Source organism: Marmota flaviventris, chromosome 1 (genome assembly GCF_047511675.1).
Source record: "Marmota flaviventris isolate mMarFla1 chromosome 1, mMarFla1.hap1, whole genome shotgun sequence".
In the NCBI taxonomy this organism is placed as follows: Eukaryota; Metazoa; Chordata; class Mammalia; order Rodentia; family Sciuridae; genus Marmota; species Marmota flaviventris.
The window spans coordinates 102,592,742-102,608,163 of NC_092498.1; the positions used below are offsets into that span (position 1 = coordinate 102,592,742).

The 15,422-nt window shown below is 47.7% G+C and overlaps 1 protein-coding gene across 8 annotated transcripts in view; it reads left to right on the plus strand.

The window, feature by feature from the left end:
* Ccm2 (CCM2 scaffold protein) overlaps positions 1 to 14,281 on the plus strand; it is a 60,215-nt gene extending 45,934 nt beyond the window's left edge. For 7 of the 8 annotated variants that reach the window (XM_071614538.1, XM_027938375.2, XM_027938378.2 and 4 more), the window contains 7 exons: positions 285 to 468; positions 5,702 to 5,838; positions 6,782 to 6,917; positions 10,168 to 10,225; positions 10,957 to 11,095; positions 11,950 to 12,088; positions 13,615 to 14,281. In XM_071614538.1, coding sequence (XP_071470639.1) covers positions 285 to 468; positions 5,702 to 5,838; positions 6,782 to 6,917; positions 10,168 to 10,225; positions 10,957 to 11,095; positions 11,950 to 12,088; positions 13,615 to 13,895 — 1,074 coding nt within the window. In that variant the 3' untranslated portion in view covers positions 13,896 to 14,281. The remainder of the gene's footprint in view (positions 1 to 284; positions 469 to 5,701; positions 5,839 to 6,781; positions 6,918 to 10,167; positions 10,226 to 10,956; positions 11,096 to 11,949; positions 12,089 to 13,614) is intronic. The other variant, XM_027938379.3, reaches the window with a different exon arrangement.
* The last annotated feature ends 1,141 nt before the right edge of the window (positions 14,282 to 15,422 follow it).

A 15,422-nucleotide genomic window follows, 5' to 3' on the forward strand; every position in this document is an offset into this window, starting at 1 on the left:
GAGGGATGACCCAGTTCCATTACGTTATGGGTGCACTTGGCTCTTGGCCATAAAGACTGTTCCTCAGTCTGAACATTAACTTCATTCTCCAGATTTGCTTTATGTGGTTTTGGGCTATTTTCCAAAATTTGTAATTTCAAAATATCTCAATTATATACCATAATTTTGAATCTAAAGGCACACTGGTCACATGTGTGATATCAGCCAGTATAGTGCTCCTGGAGAAGAGCCCAGGACAGGCCTCGGCACACCTGGCATTTCTGATGCCCTGTGGTTCTTTCCAGCGAGCCCACCTGCTTCCTGGACACCTGACCCAGGAACACGATGCTGTGCTCAGCCTGTCTGCCTACAATGTCAAGCTGGCCTGGAGGGATGGGGAGGACATCATCCTCAGGGTGCCCATCCACGACATTGCTGCTGTCTCCTATGTCCGAGATGATGCCGCACACCTGGTGGTCTTAAAGACAGGTATGGACCTGGATGACTAGGGGTCAGAAGGATCCTTGTCCTGAGGAGTGTTCTTGACTTTCATGAAACTCTAGAGACAGCTTCTGCAGCTCTGTGTTGGGCACTCTTATCTGTTGTGGCTAAGAATTGGACCTCCTATCCCAGAGGTCAGCCAGAGGAGGGCTAGCAGTCAGCTGCTGTGACCCTGGAGTCCCTGTCAAATCAGAGCCTTGGGGACCAGTATCCAAAGAAGCAGTGTCCTGTCCCTCTTCCTGGTGGGGCTCAGCCTCCCCTATACTGGTGTTGCTTCCACTGGCCAGGTGGGAGAGAAGGGCAGAAATGAAGGCTATGGTGGGAATCTCCCCTCAGCCCAACTTCCGTATATATATATATGTTTTTTGTTTTTGTTTGTGCTGGGGATTGAACCCAGGAGTAATTTGAGTAATATCCCCAACGTTTTATTTTGCATTTTGAGACAGTGTCTTGCTGAGTTGCTGAGACTGTCTCAAACTTGTGATCCTCCTGCTTCAGCCTCCCAAGTTGCTGGGATTACAGACATGCAGTACCATACAAGCTCCAGCCCACATTTTGAGCTCCCCACAATGTTCCCAAAGCTGGGACAACAAAAAGGAGACTCTGTCCAGGGGCTCTTGTCACTGCTTTTACATGCAGGTGGAATTGTGAAGAATGTCATTTTCTGCTCACTCTTTTACCCTATTGCTCTACGCAGTGCCTGCCCTCCTGGATGCTGGGGTAGGAGCTACCTGTCAGCTTCTGGAGGTCTCCATTCTGGCATTCAAGTCATTAAGAAATGAGGGAGAAATTTTGGTTCATCCTCCATATTTATTGTGACCTCTGAGGCTGGCATTGCCACAAAAACACTGGTTTGATCTCATTGGGCCACTGTAGGCATCTTGGTTACCCTGAAGTCCTTCATTTCCAGAGGAGTAGTGGCAAGGCATGAGGGACTGGAGTGGTTCTGCCTGGAACAAACACTATTTAGGTAGTAAAGAGGGAAATCTCAGTCCACTTGAGGTCAGCAGTACCTAGGAATCTAGGAAGCAGTCTTGTTGTCTCAGAATTGTGAAGTTACATGTTTGGGTAAGCTCTCAAAAACAGGCCACAGGAAGTTCTGGCTTAGGAATCTGATCTGCATTCTTTTGGTCACAAACCTACTCAAGTAATGGAAAGGTTAGGAAGGTGATTGCTGGGAGTCACAGCTGTTCTACCTTGTCTGTGTAGCAGTAGCTCATGCCCTCCCCAGCATACTTAACATATCACATGGACATGAAATGACACACATTACATATGTGGACTTGTACACAAAACACACAAACACACACATACATTCACTCACATGCACACAGCTGCCTTTGTCACACAGACACATACATATACTCGTACACTTAGACACACACACATGCATATGCCTTCTGCACTATTACCAAGCATGTCTTAGCAAGGTCCCTTCCTATTTGCTTTTCTGTGAATGTGTTAGTCAATTTTTCATTGCTATAAAAAAATGCCTGAGATCATTAACTTACCCAAGGGAAAAGGTTTATTTTCACTTATGGTTTTATTTTTTATTTTTTTAAATATTTTTTAGTGTTGAAGGACCTTTATTTTATTCATTTATTTATATGTGGTGCTGAGAATTGAACCCAGTGCCTCACACATGTGAGGCAAGCACTCTACCACTGAGCCACAACCCCAGCCCCATCACTTATGGTTTTAGAGGTTCCGGTCCATGATTAGTTGACCCATTGCTTGTAGGCCTGTAATGCCAGGGTGGTAATAGCAGGGAATGTGTAGTAGACCAAACTGTTTATCTCATGTCCAGGAAGCAAAACAAAGGAAGAAAAAAGGACTGGGGTTCCATAATGCTGTTTGAGGGCACACCTCAATGACATAAGATCATCCTGTCTCCTAAAGCTTCTGCCACCTCCCAACAGTGCCCGCCTGGGGACCACGCCTTCCATACATCAGCCTTTGGAGAATATTTAATATTCAAGGCATGGTGCTTATTTTCCTTCACAGTGATGAATGAGTATTGACTATTAATGCCAGGCATTGAACTAAGTTGAATAATATGAAACTGTCCGTATTTAAACATTTTAATCAATAAAAGTGGCAATTTAATGTGACTCATATTAGTACAAAGCATTTGATATGATTATCTCATTTAACCTCTATAATAAATCTTTTTTTTTCTAGTTATAGATGGACACAATACCTTTATTTTATTTATTTATTTTTATGTGGTGCTGGGATCTAACCCAATGTCTCACATATGCTAGGCAAGCACTCTACCACTGAACCACAACCCCAGCCCTCTATAATAAATCTTTTTTAAAAAATTTTTTAGTTTTAGGTGGACACGAAATCTTTATTTTATTTTTATGTGGTGCTAGGGATCGAACCCAGTGCCTCATGCATGCCAGGCAAGTGCGCTACCACTTGAGCCACAACCCCAGCCCCTATAATAAATCTTTAAGGAAGATTTCATTGATTCCCATCTTATAGATGGACAGAAGGGAGTTTAAGTACTGTCATGAAGATCATGCTTGGTGAAGATGGGACATTTGGTTAAGAAGGGTTAAACTGTTCCTTCTGGCCTTAGAAGGTTCTGTGGCTGCTTCTAAGCACTCTGTCCAGCACCATGGTAACCCTCTGTTTCCTCTGCCTTGTATCTACAGGAGGTATCCTTTAGGGGACAGGGAGTGAGGAGACCAGCTCCTGAACCGGTCCTTGCAGGTGGGGAGGGAAGGTCCTCCCATTTCTGTTCCTTATGCGGCAAGATAATTTCTTAGCTTTAATCATTAAAACAATTTGGATAATGGAAAATTTTTGAAACAACAACAAAAAACAAAGAAATAATAGAAAATAACTTTCATCACTTTAAAAAAAAAAGAAAAGAAGGTAGATAATAGTTTTGTACTGGGGATTGAACACAGAGACACTCAACTACTGAGCCACATCCTCAGTCCTATTTTGTTTTATTTAGAGACAGGGTCTCACTGAGTTGCTTAGCGCCTTGCTGTTGTTAAGGCTGGCTTTGAACCCACAAAACTCCTGTCTCAGCCTCCTGTGCTACTGGGATTATAGACATGTGCCACCACACCCAGCAAATAATAGATTTTTTTGAGAGAGAAAACACATTCCATTGGAGAAACTTTTTTATAAAAACATAAGCAGCAGGACTCATCTTTGAGAGAACTTATGATTCACAGGAAGGGAATAAATCCCTGTGTCCCAGGGACTGTTCTCAGCAGGATAGTTTCCATTCATCAGAATTGGGATGCAAAGTGCCCCATACAGAGCCTGGCAGACTGGTATCTAAAGTCTGCTCTGTGTGTCTACTGTGTGTGGTTTAGCTGTATGCATCTTTCAGGCCAAGGGTCACTGGTATTTGGGACAGTATAGTATGAGGGAACTAGGGAGCCACATCTGCTCAGAGGGTGACTTTAGCTAAGGCTAGATAAATACAGGGTCATCTGTGTATCTGCTTAAGCAGTTTGTGTGTGATGCAGGAAAGAGGCAAATTGTAGTTTTGAAGTAGGGCTTACAGGCTGCATCCATTAACAGGAGGGTAGATGTGGAGTCCTTAGAGATAGCACATGAATGCTATCTGAACTTCCCAGCTGCCTACCCTGCTCAAGAACCATCCCAGGCACAGCCAGGCAGCCAATTAAAAATATTAAAAAAGTAAAGAAAGCTGGGAATGATGGTGCACACCCCTAATCCTAGTGGTTCAGAAGGCTAAGGCAGAAGGATTGTTCAAAGCCAACCTCAGTAACTTAGTGACATCCTAAGCAGTTTAACAAGACCCTGTCTCAAAATAAAAAATGAGAAAGGCTGGAGATGTGGCTCAGTGGTTAAGCACCCATGGGTTCAATTCCTGGTACAAAAAAAAGAGAGAGACAGCACGTGCTGTGGCACATGCCTGTAATTCTAACCTCTTGGAGTTAAGGCAGGAAGATCACAAGTTCAAGGCCAATCTCAGCAATTTATCAAGACCCTGCCTCAAAAAATAAAAAGGCTGGGGATGTAGCTCAGTGGTAGAACACCCCTGGGTCCAATCCCCAATACTGCAAAGAAGGATACAAGTGAAATTAGTTTTAATAGTATATTTTATTTAGTTCTCTGTATACAAAGTATTATCATAACAGCATATAATCAATATAAAAATTATTGAGCTAGTTAGTATACTGTTTGTTTCAACTCTGGAGCCCTGTGTGTATGTTTTACACTTATTACATCTTGGCATGGACTCATCATGGTCCACATACTCAGTAGTTCTGTGGTGACTGCTCTGGGGACAGTGCAGGCCTTTGGTCTCACTGAGGGATTTATGGAGCAACCCCTTATAGCCTTTGTCTGCATATACTTCTCCTGCATGTGACCTGGGCCTCTCCCCATCTTTCTCTACCAGACTGTGTTTGAGCCTTAGGTTTTCCCATTTTTATCTTCCCTCCTTCCTAAGGTGAGCTTGCCTTCTAATACTTAGGCAACAGGGGATGTATAGGATTTGTTTTCAGTCATTCCAATTTGGTCTGTTGGATGTTCCTGCTGTCAGAGCCTGGCTCCTGGGTGGTCCTGGAAATCACACAAGATGTTGGGGGAGGTGGTGGGTAGTATTAAAAACATGACACTGAGATGTGACTTTCTAGACTGGCACCTGGACTCTGCTATTTACATACTTTCAGTCCCAGCCCTTTGCCCTTGTGCTTTAGTTTACCCTTCTGTATAAAGAGAGTTTATTGGGCCATAAACTTTTCTGGAGGTAAACTTCTTTCAGGATTGTGTTCAGAATCTATCATATGATAACTTGAACCTTGTGAAATTATCATCTTTTGTGTGGATCAAAAGCATTGAATATGGGATATCACCTGTCTCCTCCATCTTTAGCAAGGATGCTAGGAGGTCATGTGGGGTGATATGCATGTGGAGTGTCCATTCTCAGTGATGACATGCAGTGAAGTATGAAGATGGCGAGGGTGGGGGAGCTGTGTGCTCTGGTACCCTGGAGCTCAGGGCTCATCTGTTCCCATACTTGTTAGGAGGAGGCTAGAAGAGGGAACTTTCCCAGAGAGTACACATGGCATAGGCCAGTCACCCAGGTCGTTTGGTGGACACCTGAGCCAAGTAAAGAGCTCCTGAACCATATTTTAAGAGTAGCCCAACTCGTGCCCTGACTGCTCTCAGGCCTGCCCTCTTTCCACTGAGCTAACCTGATAGGGTGTTCATTTATTAGCCCAGGATCCGGGTATCTCCCCAAGCCAGAGTCTGTGTGCGGAAAGTTCCAGAGGCCTCAGTTCAGGCTCCCTGTCGGAGAGTGCAGTGGGGCCAGTGGAAGCATGCTGCCTGGTCATCCTGGCTGCAGAGAGCAAGGTGAGATCTCTATCCTGTTCATAGCCCAGGCCTTTCCCTCAGCCCAACTTATAACTAGGCCCTGCCAATGGCCTCTTCTACCTCCGGCTCTTCCATAGCCTGATCCAACCCATGACTAGTCATTCCATGGCCCTACCCACAGCCCAGCCCTACTTAATGACCAGGTTTTACCCACAACTCTACCTAGGGCTCAGCCCCTCCTCTTCCCCTGCCTGACCCCACCCAACCCTAACCCTTCTGCCTACCCTGAACATGTCTCATGTTCAGTTTCTTAAGTCCCTGCCCACAACCCAGACCCCAGACTCCTGTACCCTACGCTGACCACCCCCATCCCCACCCACTTCTGCCTAGTCTGGCCTTACCCTCTTGCCATTACCTGACCTGGCCTTTTTACCCCTCCTCCAGTCCTTCTCTGACATGGACAGCTAGGTTTTTATTCAAAGATTCTCCTGCTTCCTCTACTAGTCCACTACCCCCGCATCCCTTATTGATGGGCATGCAGTGACCTGCACCCCAAACCTGCCTGGTGCTAAGGACTGTGCTTGCAGATTCCACAGAAATCTGTTTGTGGTTGTGGGTTTGGCTTTGGGCTCATAGCCACCCAACAGCCACAGGGCCTTGGGGAGACCTTTCTGTTTAATTTCTGCATCTGTAAAATAGATAATAGCTACTGCCTACCTTAAATATCTTCTAGATAGTATTTCTCAGCACAGTCCCCAGATACCTTCAAGGCACACCTGGGCCACAGTCTGTTCAGAAAGAATCCTGAGGTGGTTCTCAGCTTCTCTGCTTTGGCACCTTGTGGGCTGTGAAAGGTGTAGGGGCCCTTAGTTATTCTGGTGTCTGCTTTTGGTTCATATTTATGAAGTGTCTGAGGCCTCCAGGTACCCTGGAAGCTTCTTGGGCACTGGCTACATCAGCTGCTGCTCTGTTCCCACTGCAGGTTGCCGCTGAAGAGCTATGCTCCCTGCTTGGTCAGGTCTTCCAGATTGTTTACACGGAGTCCACCATCGACTTTCTGGACCGAGCAATATTTGATGGGGCCTCTACACCCACCCACCACTTATCCCTGCACAGCGGTACGTTGAGTAAAAGCAGGCAGAGAATATGGGGGCCATGAACATTTCTGGAACCACAGGCTTCCAGTAGAGGCATGCTGTGGATCTGGGGGCTGAGCATGGGTCTTGGGGCTGAGCATGGGTCTGGGGAATAACCCTTTTAGTATGACCAAGCGTAGGCAGCTCTCAGTATGATGGCTCATTCCGGGACCATGCCAAATGTGTTCAGGTGAAGCTCAGGCTTCTCCTGAAGCCAAGGCTTGGAGATGGGTTGTTGTTGGTGGGAAGAACCAAAGGTACCTAAAAGGCTTCGTCGCTGGACCAACATATGGGAGTCAGCATCTCTGCACATTCCACCAAGACCGGTTGCAGAGCACGTTCAGGCTTCTTGTTAGTCCATACTAGATACTTCCTTTATGTACAAGCTCACTAGAGCTAAGTCTCCTGAACACCAACAGCATTAATTTTCAGATTTATCATTTATAAAAGATTAATGGTTTATATAAATCAGAGGCATAAAAAGCAAAGATTCTGGAAACAGTGCTGTTTGTTGCCTGCAGTTTTTTTCTTTTTATGATGATGAGTCTCAGCCCCCTATCCTATCCCTAGTAATTCACAAGTGGGGAGAGCCCTATGTGTTCACAAAGCTGGGAGGGAATTCTTTGAACAGGTGTATACCTCATTTTAAGGGTCTATCATGGTATGGTCTATTTCTTTTTTGTTTGTTTCAAGTCAGTTGTTCAATGGATGCAGTTCAAAGTAAATGTGTCTTGAATATAATGGGCAGAGGAGTACATTAATGAGGGGAGGAGCTGTGAGAAGAACTTGGACTGCAATCACTTCACATCTGCTGTTGAATTAGAATTTTTTTAAATACATGACAGTAAGAGTATATTTTGAAATATTTATACAAACATGAAGTATGTCTTACTCTAATTAGGATCCCAGTCTTGTGGATGTACATAATGTGGAGATTCATTGTGCTTTTATTCATATATGTACATAAGCAGTTCATGTTAGATTAATTCCATTGTCTTTCCTATTCCTATCCCCCCACCCTTTCCTTCATTCCCCTTTGTCTAATCCACTGAACTTCTATTCTTCTATGGCACCCCCTGGGTGCCCTTCAACAGAAGAATGGATAAAGAAAATGTGGTATATATACATAATGGTGTGGTCTCTTTCTTATTGCTGGTGCTAAAGCCCCTTTTTCCCAATGTGGGCCTCACTGCTGCTTGTAGTGATGAACACTGAGGCACATGCTGCATCTTATTTAGTCCTCCAAAGCCAAGTGAGGTAGGAACATCATTTAGCCCTGTCCTAGAGATGGGGAATTGAGGCTTGGAAGTCAACAGCTTGTTCAAAGTAACTGCATGAGGAACAGTTCAGTTTGATTGTGATTGGTTCAGACCTGTGCATTAAAATTCCCAATAGGGACTTGCTTGCTTTATTTATTCATTAACTTATACATTCATTCATTCATTTTTGTGGTACTGGGGATTGAACCCAGGGGCACTATAGCATTGAGCTATGTCCCCATCCCTTTTTATTTTTTTGAGACAGGGTCTCACTAAGTTGTCAAAACTATCCTCAAATTTACGATTGTCCAGCCTCAGCTTCCTGAGTATCTGGGATTATAGGTGTGCTCCACCACACCCAGTCCTAATAAATTTTTAATTGAAAAGTGCACAGACCCTAAGTGTACATCTGAATGAGTTTTCCCAAAGCAAGCGTGCATACAGCACTACTATCAGGCTGAGTAGGTTTTATCCCCTGCCAGCCTTTTGGAACCTACCTCTGGGATGCGCACACACACATAGAAACACGTGCATGCATCCACTGCTTATTTCTGCTTCAGCGCCTTGCGTGCTATGTTCATTCTCCCCTGCCAGGACAGATCATCGAAGCTTAGCAGCTTAACAGCACAAATGCATCCTCTTAAGGGACTTAAGATTCTATCACAGGCTTCACAGGGCTAAAGTTAAGGTGTTGGCTCTGCTGGTTACTCTGAAACCTCCAGAAGACCATTTCCTTGCCCTTCCCAGCTCCTAGAGACTTCTGTGTGTCTTGGCACATAACCCTTTCCTCCATCTTGATGGCATCTCTGTTCCTTTCTTTGGCTATGCTTGGAACCCTTGTGGTCTCATTGAGCCCATTCACATAATCCAGGGTCATTTCCTTATCCTAAGGTCAGCTGATAAGCAACCTTAACTCCCCTTTGCTGTGGAACGGAATATTTGTAGTCCTGGGATTGGGGGTGTGGATTCTTTGGGGCCATTATTCTGCCCTCCATCCTCACCTGAGACCAGAAATATCCCCTTTTGCCAGGTGTATTGGCACATTCCTGTAATCCCAGTGGTTTAGGAGGCTGAGGCAGGAGGATCATGAGTTCAAAGCCAACCTCAGCAAAAAGCAAGGCGCTAAGCAACTCAGTGAGACCTTGTCTCTAAACAAAATACAAAATAGGGCTGAAGATGTAGCTCAGTGGTTGAGTGCCCCTGGTTCAATCCCCAGTACGCACACACACAAAAAAGTCCCTTTTCCTGCCACCCTCTTCTTGTGCTCCCATTTAAAGACTTGCCTGCTCATAAAGCTTTTACTTGCTGCTTGGCTCAGTATTGGAATGCTCCTTTCCTTACATTTGGAACAGCCAACTATATAATCTTTGTCACAAGCTGTCATTTGTTGAGCATTATCCAGGCAATTGCTGTATGCAGACTATTTGCAGAGATGAGGGTCTCAGGGATTCTGAGGCCCGGCTTTGTCTAGGCAGGGGTTGGAATACCCAGCTCTTTGGCTTCTGCTATGTGACCTGGGACAAATTGCATAATTTCTTTCATTTAATTTAACACATAGTTGACATCCCCAAAGACAGCTGTCATGACCTTAGCTGTGGGTAAGTTGAGTCCTCTGTAGATTCCCTCCCAACCTGCAGCAGGATGTGCATTTGATGGAATGGAGGGCTGTGGACTCAAGTCTAGGAGTCCTACCCTTGGCACACAGCACATTCTGGGGCATGGTGGTTACGTGATGAAGGACTTTAGGGTTCCCCAAAGGGCAGGGCAGCCACTGTCTCTTGTAAAACATAGCTGGGCAGGCTGGACCTGAAAGTTGTGGGTTTTTGTTTGTTTATTTTTTTTTAATTATTATTATTTTTTTTTTGGTAGTGCTAGGGATTAAACCCAGGACTTTGTATATGCACGGCAAGCATTCTATCAACTGAGCTATATCCCCAGCCCTGTATTTTTTTTTTTTTTTTATCTTCCTACAGATGACTCTTCCACAAAAGTGGATATTAAGGAGACCTACGATGCAGAAGCCAGCACCTTGTGAGTGCACGTGCCCCAAACCCTGGAGTAGACAAGCTTCGGACATTGCCCAACATCATCTGGGCTCCAGCTAGTCACCCACCACCTCCAGCTCATCACAGCCTCACCGGTCCCAAAACTCCAGACCCATTGTCTACACTGCATCCCCCATGTCTGCTTTTAGAGTCCTTACCTCCCACTGGTCTCTCCTGCCCTGCCAACTCTGTGACCTCCAGAGAGTGACCTTTAAAAGGCACATTGGGTGCTCTTGTTCTTTTGTACTTTTCAGCCTCTCCCTGCCACCACCTACAGCTTCTGTGGCAGCTCAGTCCACATGTTCTGCTGTCCTGATGCTCACCCCCATCTATACCTCTCCTTCTGTGCCCCCTCAACTCTGGGCACTGCCTGAGGAGACTGTCCCCTGGGTTTTCCTATTAGCCTCTCTTCCCTCCACGACGCTGTCCATTTACTGGTCCCATGAATTCCCTCCCTTTGCTCAGAGGCCATCAAGAGCCACACCTCTGAGGAGCCTGAGGACCAGGCCAAGCTGACTACCTCTGGTGGTTGGTGCACGTGGCCATGCTCAGCCAACTTTCTTCTTGTCATTTCATCCATCATCCCTGTTACTATCATTTGCATACACTTCTGCTCAAGGATGGGGACTGGTGCACATTTCATCCTGACTGGGTCCCTGAAATGTGTAGTATGCAGGGATGGCAAGCTGCTTGCCCACACACCATGTTCCTTTGCAGCTGCTTCTCTGACTCTGTGGATGCTAGTGGCCTGCCGCCCTTGTCCTTCTGCATGCAGGCATCACCCCACGGCAAGACTGTCAGTGAGAGTGAGTTGAGTACCAGTGCCACAGAGCTGCTACAGGACTACATGCAGACGGTAGGCCATACCTGTAAGGGAGTGCCTGAGAGGGGCCAGGCTTTCTTCCCTCGTAGAGCATAGGCATGTGAGTGGGCACTTGTGTACACTTGCCTCATCATTTTTGCTGACATTGCTGCCTTTTCCCAGGGACAGTATGGGACCCTGTGTTGGTGGGTCTGAGCCATAAGGACTGGACCATGCTGGTACCAAGTCCTGAGAGGAAATAGTGGCTCCTACAGGGCTTGGGGCTAGATACTTTCCCTCTACATCTCTCATAGTTTTGTCACTAAAAACTCAAGACTTCCTCATTGCATGCATTTGTGCCCTGAGGGCATCAGCCCTGACCTTGACAGGTGCCAGCTCCCTTTCCTACCCTGTTGATTTTTTAAAAAAATATTTATTTTCCAATACCTTTATTTTATTTATTTTTATGTGATGCTAAGGATCGAACCCATGGCCTCGCACGTGCTAGGTGAGCGCTCTACTGCTGAGCCACAACCCCAGCCCTTCCCTGTTGATTTGTTTCATTGATGCTCTATGAAGAACTGGCACTGCCCTCCCTCCTTGCCCCACTGAGGGTACTCAGGTTCAGGAAAGTGGAGCTGCCAGGGCACCTCATTTTTCCTCTGGAGGCTACCATGCCTGGGATGATGGGATAGGGATTCACTGTGGGCATTCTGACCCGACAGGGAGTGAAGATGTTAACCTAGACGTGACTGGTCCTCAGCATGGGCCTGGCCCCCAGGTTCCCAGCCCTGTTTGCTGCAGGTGATCCACCCAAGTCCATGGCTGTGACAGGGTGAGGGCCCAGCTGCCATGCCCTCCTACCCACCCATATCTGTTCTCACACCTGTTCTTCTCTGTTCCTACAGCTGCGCACTAAGCTGTCGTCGCAGGAGATCCAGCAATTTGCTGCGCTGCTGCATGAGTACCGCAATGGGGCCTCCATTCATGAGTTTTGTATTAGCCTACGGCAGCTCTATGGAGACAGTCGCAAGTTCCTGCTGCTTGGTGAGTGGGGAGCCCCAGAGGGCGTCCGGTTCCCTCTGGAAATGTATACTTATACCTTGAAGTAAAGGTGCAGGTTCCATTAACAATGACGGTTGGCAGAAGAGCACCCTGAGGTCTCAGGATCTGCCACAATTAGTTGGAAGATCTCTTTCTAGAGCTTTCTGGGGGCCCACCAACAGCTCTCCATCTCCTGAGAACCCTGAGCTGAGCTGAGCTGAGTGGGCCCTGCCAGGAAGCAGGAGAGGTTGCCCTGGGACTGGGACTAGTACTGAATAGAATTCTACAGTTCAAGAGAGGAGTCAGGGTTGTTCTTCAAGGAGGTGACACTTGAGTAATTGATGGGTATGTGGGAGTTTGCCAAGTAAAGAGGTGAAGATGCCATCCCAGGTGAAGATCACCCTTTTACAAGACTCTGAAGAGTTCAGCATGTTAGATTTGAGTGACTGGCAGGCTTGGTAGTCAGACCTACCTTGGATACCTGAGGCGCAGACCTTGAGGGATCAATGATTCAGCTGTGGTTTTCCCTCTGCCAACACTCTGAACACAGTCAGTGGTTGCTTGTTAAGGGCTACTAAGTCCTGGACCTGTGCTCCCAGTAAACTAAAGAGGTAGATTTATTTCCCTTTCTAACAGCCTGGCCGACATTGGCTGTCCCTCCAGGGCTCCCTGCTTATGGGAGACTGGGCCCGCTGGAATCTAGTCTGAGCTCCTGCTTCCTGCTGAGGCCTCCCTGGGTCAGTTCCCCAGCAGGGCTCAGATGGGCCCATGTGTAACTCAGGATGTTCCTTTAGAGGCTGCCCTTAGGTAGGCACCTCTTTTCAAATGGATTAGGAGCTGAGCCATGGTGGCATGCTGCTTGGAGCCCACTGGGAGGGCAATTTCCCATCCTCCAGGCCTCCCCTCTGCCACCTCACTTGCCTTCTTTGGGAAGCCTTAATTATAGGGCCTTCACAGCACAGTAGTTAGAGCTCTAGGAGCTCCAGCTCTGGAAGGTGGGGGTGGCAGCTGTCTGTATGACAAGCTGGTGCAGCAGCACCTTACCCCTGTGTGCGTGGGACTCTTGTCCTCTCTGGATGGGCCCAGCCTGCTCAAAACAGAGGAGTTCAGGGGATTCTTGATTAGGAAGACAGACTGCTGAGTTGGGGCAGTCACCTTGGGCTGGGCCTTTGGCTTTAACATCATGGTTTTGGCCTCTGTTGCCAGTGCCAGCAGAGCAGAAGACTGACTACTCTGGGTTTCATTTTCTTACTTGTGAAATGGGGGCTCTGAGGACCCATAGAGAATGAGAGGAGGTCGTGGGCCCCTGGCCTGTGCTGTTCCTCAAGGCCAGGGAGGGCAGATGTGACAGATGGCAAGTTTCTACAGCTGGGGTGCTTTTCAGAAGTGGGATTTTAGCCAAACCATCTGGATCCAGGGAACGCTTTGTGTGGTATCAGGGTCCTTGGGCCATGGACGAGGGGCAGCTGTGTTCCTGTTTGGACCCTGAGCCTTACTGTGGGTATGGTGTTGGGGTTATGTGTTGGCAGGTCTGAGGCCCTTCATCCCAGAGAAGGACAGCCAGCACTTCGAGAACTTCCTAGAGACCATTGGTGTGAAAGACGGCCGTGGCATCATCACTGACAGCTTTGGCAGGCACCGGCGGGCCCTGAGCACCACATCCACCTCTACCACCAATGGGAACAGGGCCACAGGCAGTCCCGATGACCGGTCAGCACCCTCAGAGGGGGATGAATGGGACCGCATGATCTCAGACATCAGTAGTGACATCGAGGCGTTGGGCTGCAGCATGGACCAGGATTCAGTGTGATGGGCAGTGGAGCACCCATCCCTACCATCCCAGGCCTCCCCAGGAGTTGACCTGAGTATTAGCCCTTCCTGCTGGCTAGGAGCTGGGGAGCGGCTGCAGGCACAGGTGGCCCTGGGCGGCCAGGTCCTCTACTGTGAAAGAGCACAGAGCTGCCGCAGGACATGCCCTGATCCAGGGCGGAAGGCTCTGTGCCTCATCCTCTGGGGCTCAGCCATACCCTGCACCTCCTGCTCTGGGAGGGCCAGGCCAAGCTGGCAAGGAGAGCCAGTCCTGATAGCCTGGCCCTGGACAGCTGTCAATTTTGCACATGATGTTCCTGTTGTTAACTCTCAGAGACCTTAAAAATGTTTACTGCAATGTGAATAATTTAATCTCTGGTTACCAAACATGTTTCTGATCCAGTTGGGTGAAAACCATGTTGCTAGGAGGGGGGTCCATTCTGGCCTCTGTCCCTTTGCCCACGTCTGCCCATAATACCCAGAGATGGGCACAGTGGTGTCAGGGCTGGGGCAGTGGAGGCAGCAGGCACTTGTGATTTGGGTTTTGCTTTGTGGGTGTGAGGCCAGAAGATCTACTGGGTTCTCTTATGGGTATCAGGGGCAGTGACCATGGGCAGCAGAAGCAATGTGCATTGTATGATCAGCAAAGGTGCTTTGATCTTTTCATCACTCGCATAGATTCCTCAAGGAACTGACTTCTCTGGCTGCTTGCCCTGGCACCTTGCTGATCAGAAGTGCTATCTGGGAGTGCTGGGAGCTTCAGATAAGCTATCACGGGCCCTTTACGCACCTACCCTCTCCATGTTCATCATGTCCATCCCCAGTGTGATCTTCTCCCAGTTTGTATTGGCATTAGTCTGACCTCTGCCCTTTACGCCACTTCAAACCTTCCTTAGAATCCAGGGAGGGGAGAGAGGTGACGTGAAGTCAGGTTGTTCTGGGTCTCTCCCTCCATCAAAGCCTTGATTCTGCTGAGAACCCTCAGGACACATCCAGAAAGTTCCTGGGATGAGGAGGTGTGATATTTCCCCACTGCCCACTGTAGGGAGTGGTGTGCCCTGCTGGGCAGAAGGGTTGCATATCAGGCCTCTGAGGTATCCATAAATGGAGCTCCATGGATATCCCACTTGTGTCCAGGCCTAGCCAGAGGGTCTGGAGGGTCTTATAAGTGCCTTCCGGAGTAAGGCAGACAGGTCCATGTGGTATTGTCTCTTCAGGAGAGAACAACCCTGGATAGTGTTTTATAGGGAGAATTTTCCCTCTACCATGGCTGTTCCAGAGCTGGTCATGGGACCACAGTCCAGGCTGGGAAAACCAGAGGGTATTGGAGCTGTCTCTAGCTTTGAATGCAAATAATCCTGCTCTGGAATAATGAGGGGAGGCTGAAAACGCAGACTTTGTCCTCTAGCTCCTATCTGCCTTCCACAGCCCACCCTGTGCCCCAGTGAGTGTCAGTGTCCCCCATGTACACATAGAGCATGGCCTTGCAGAGTCTTTGATGTGGAGTCACAAGAACCACATGCTTGCC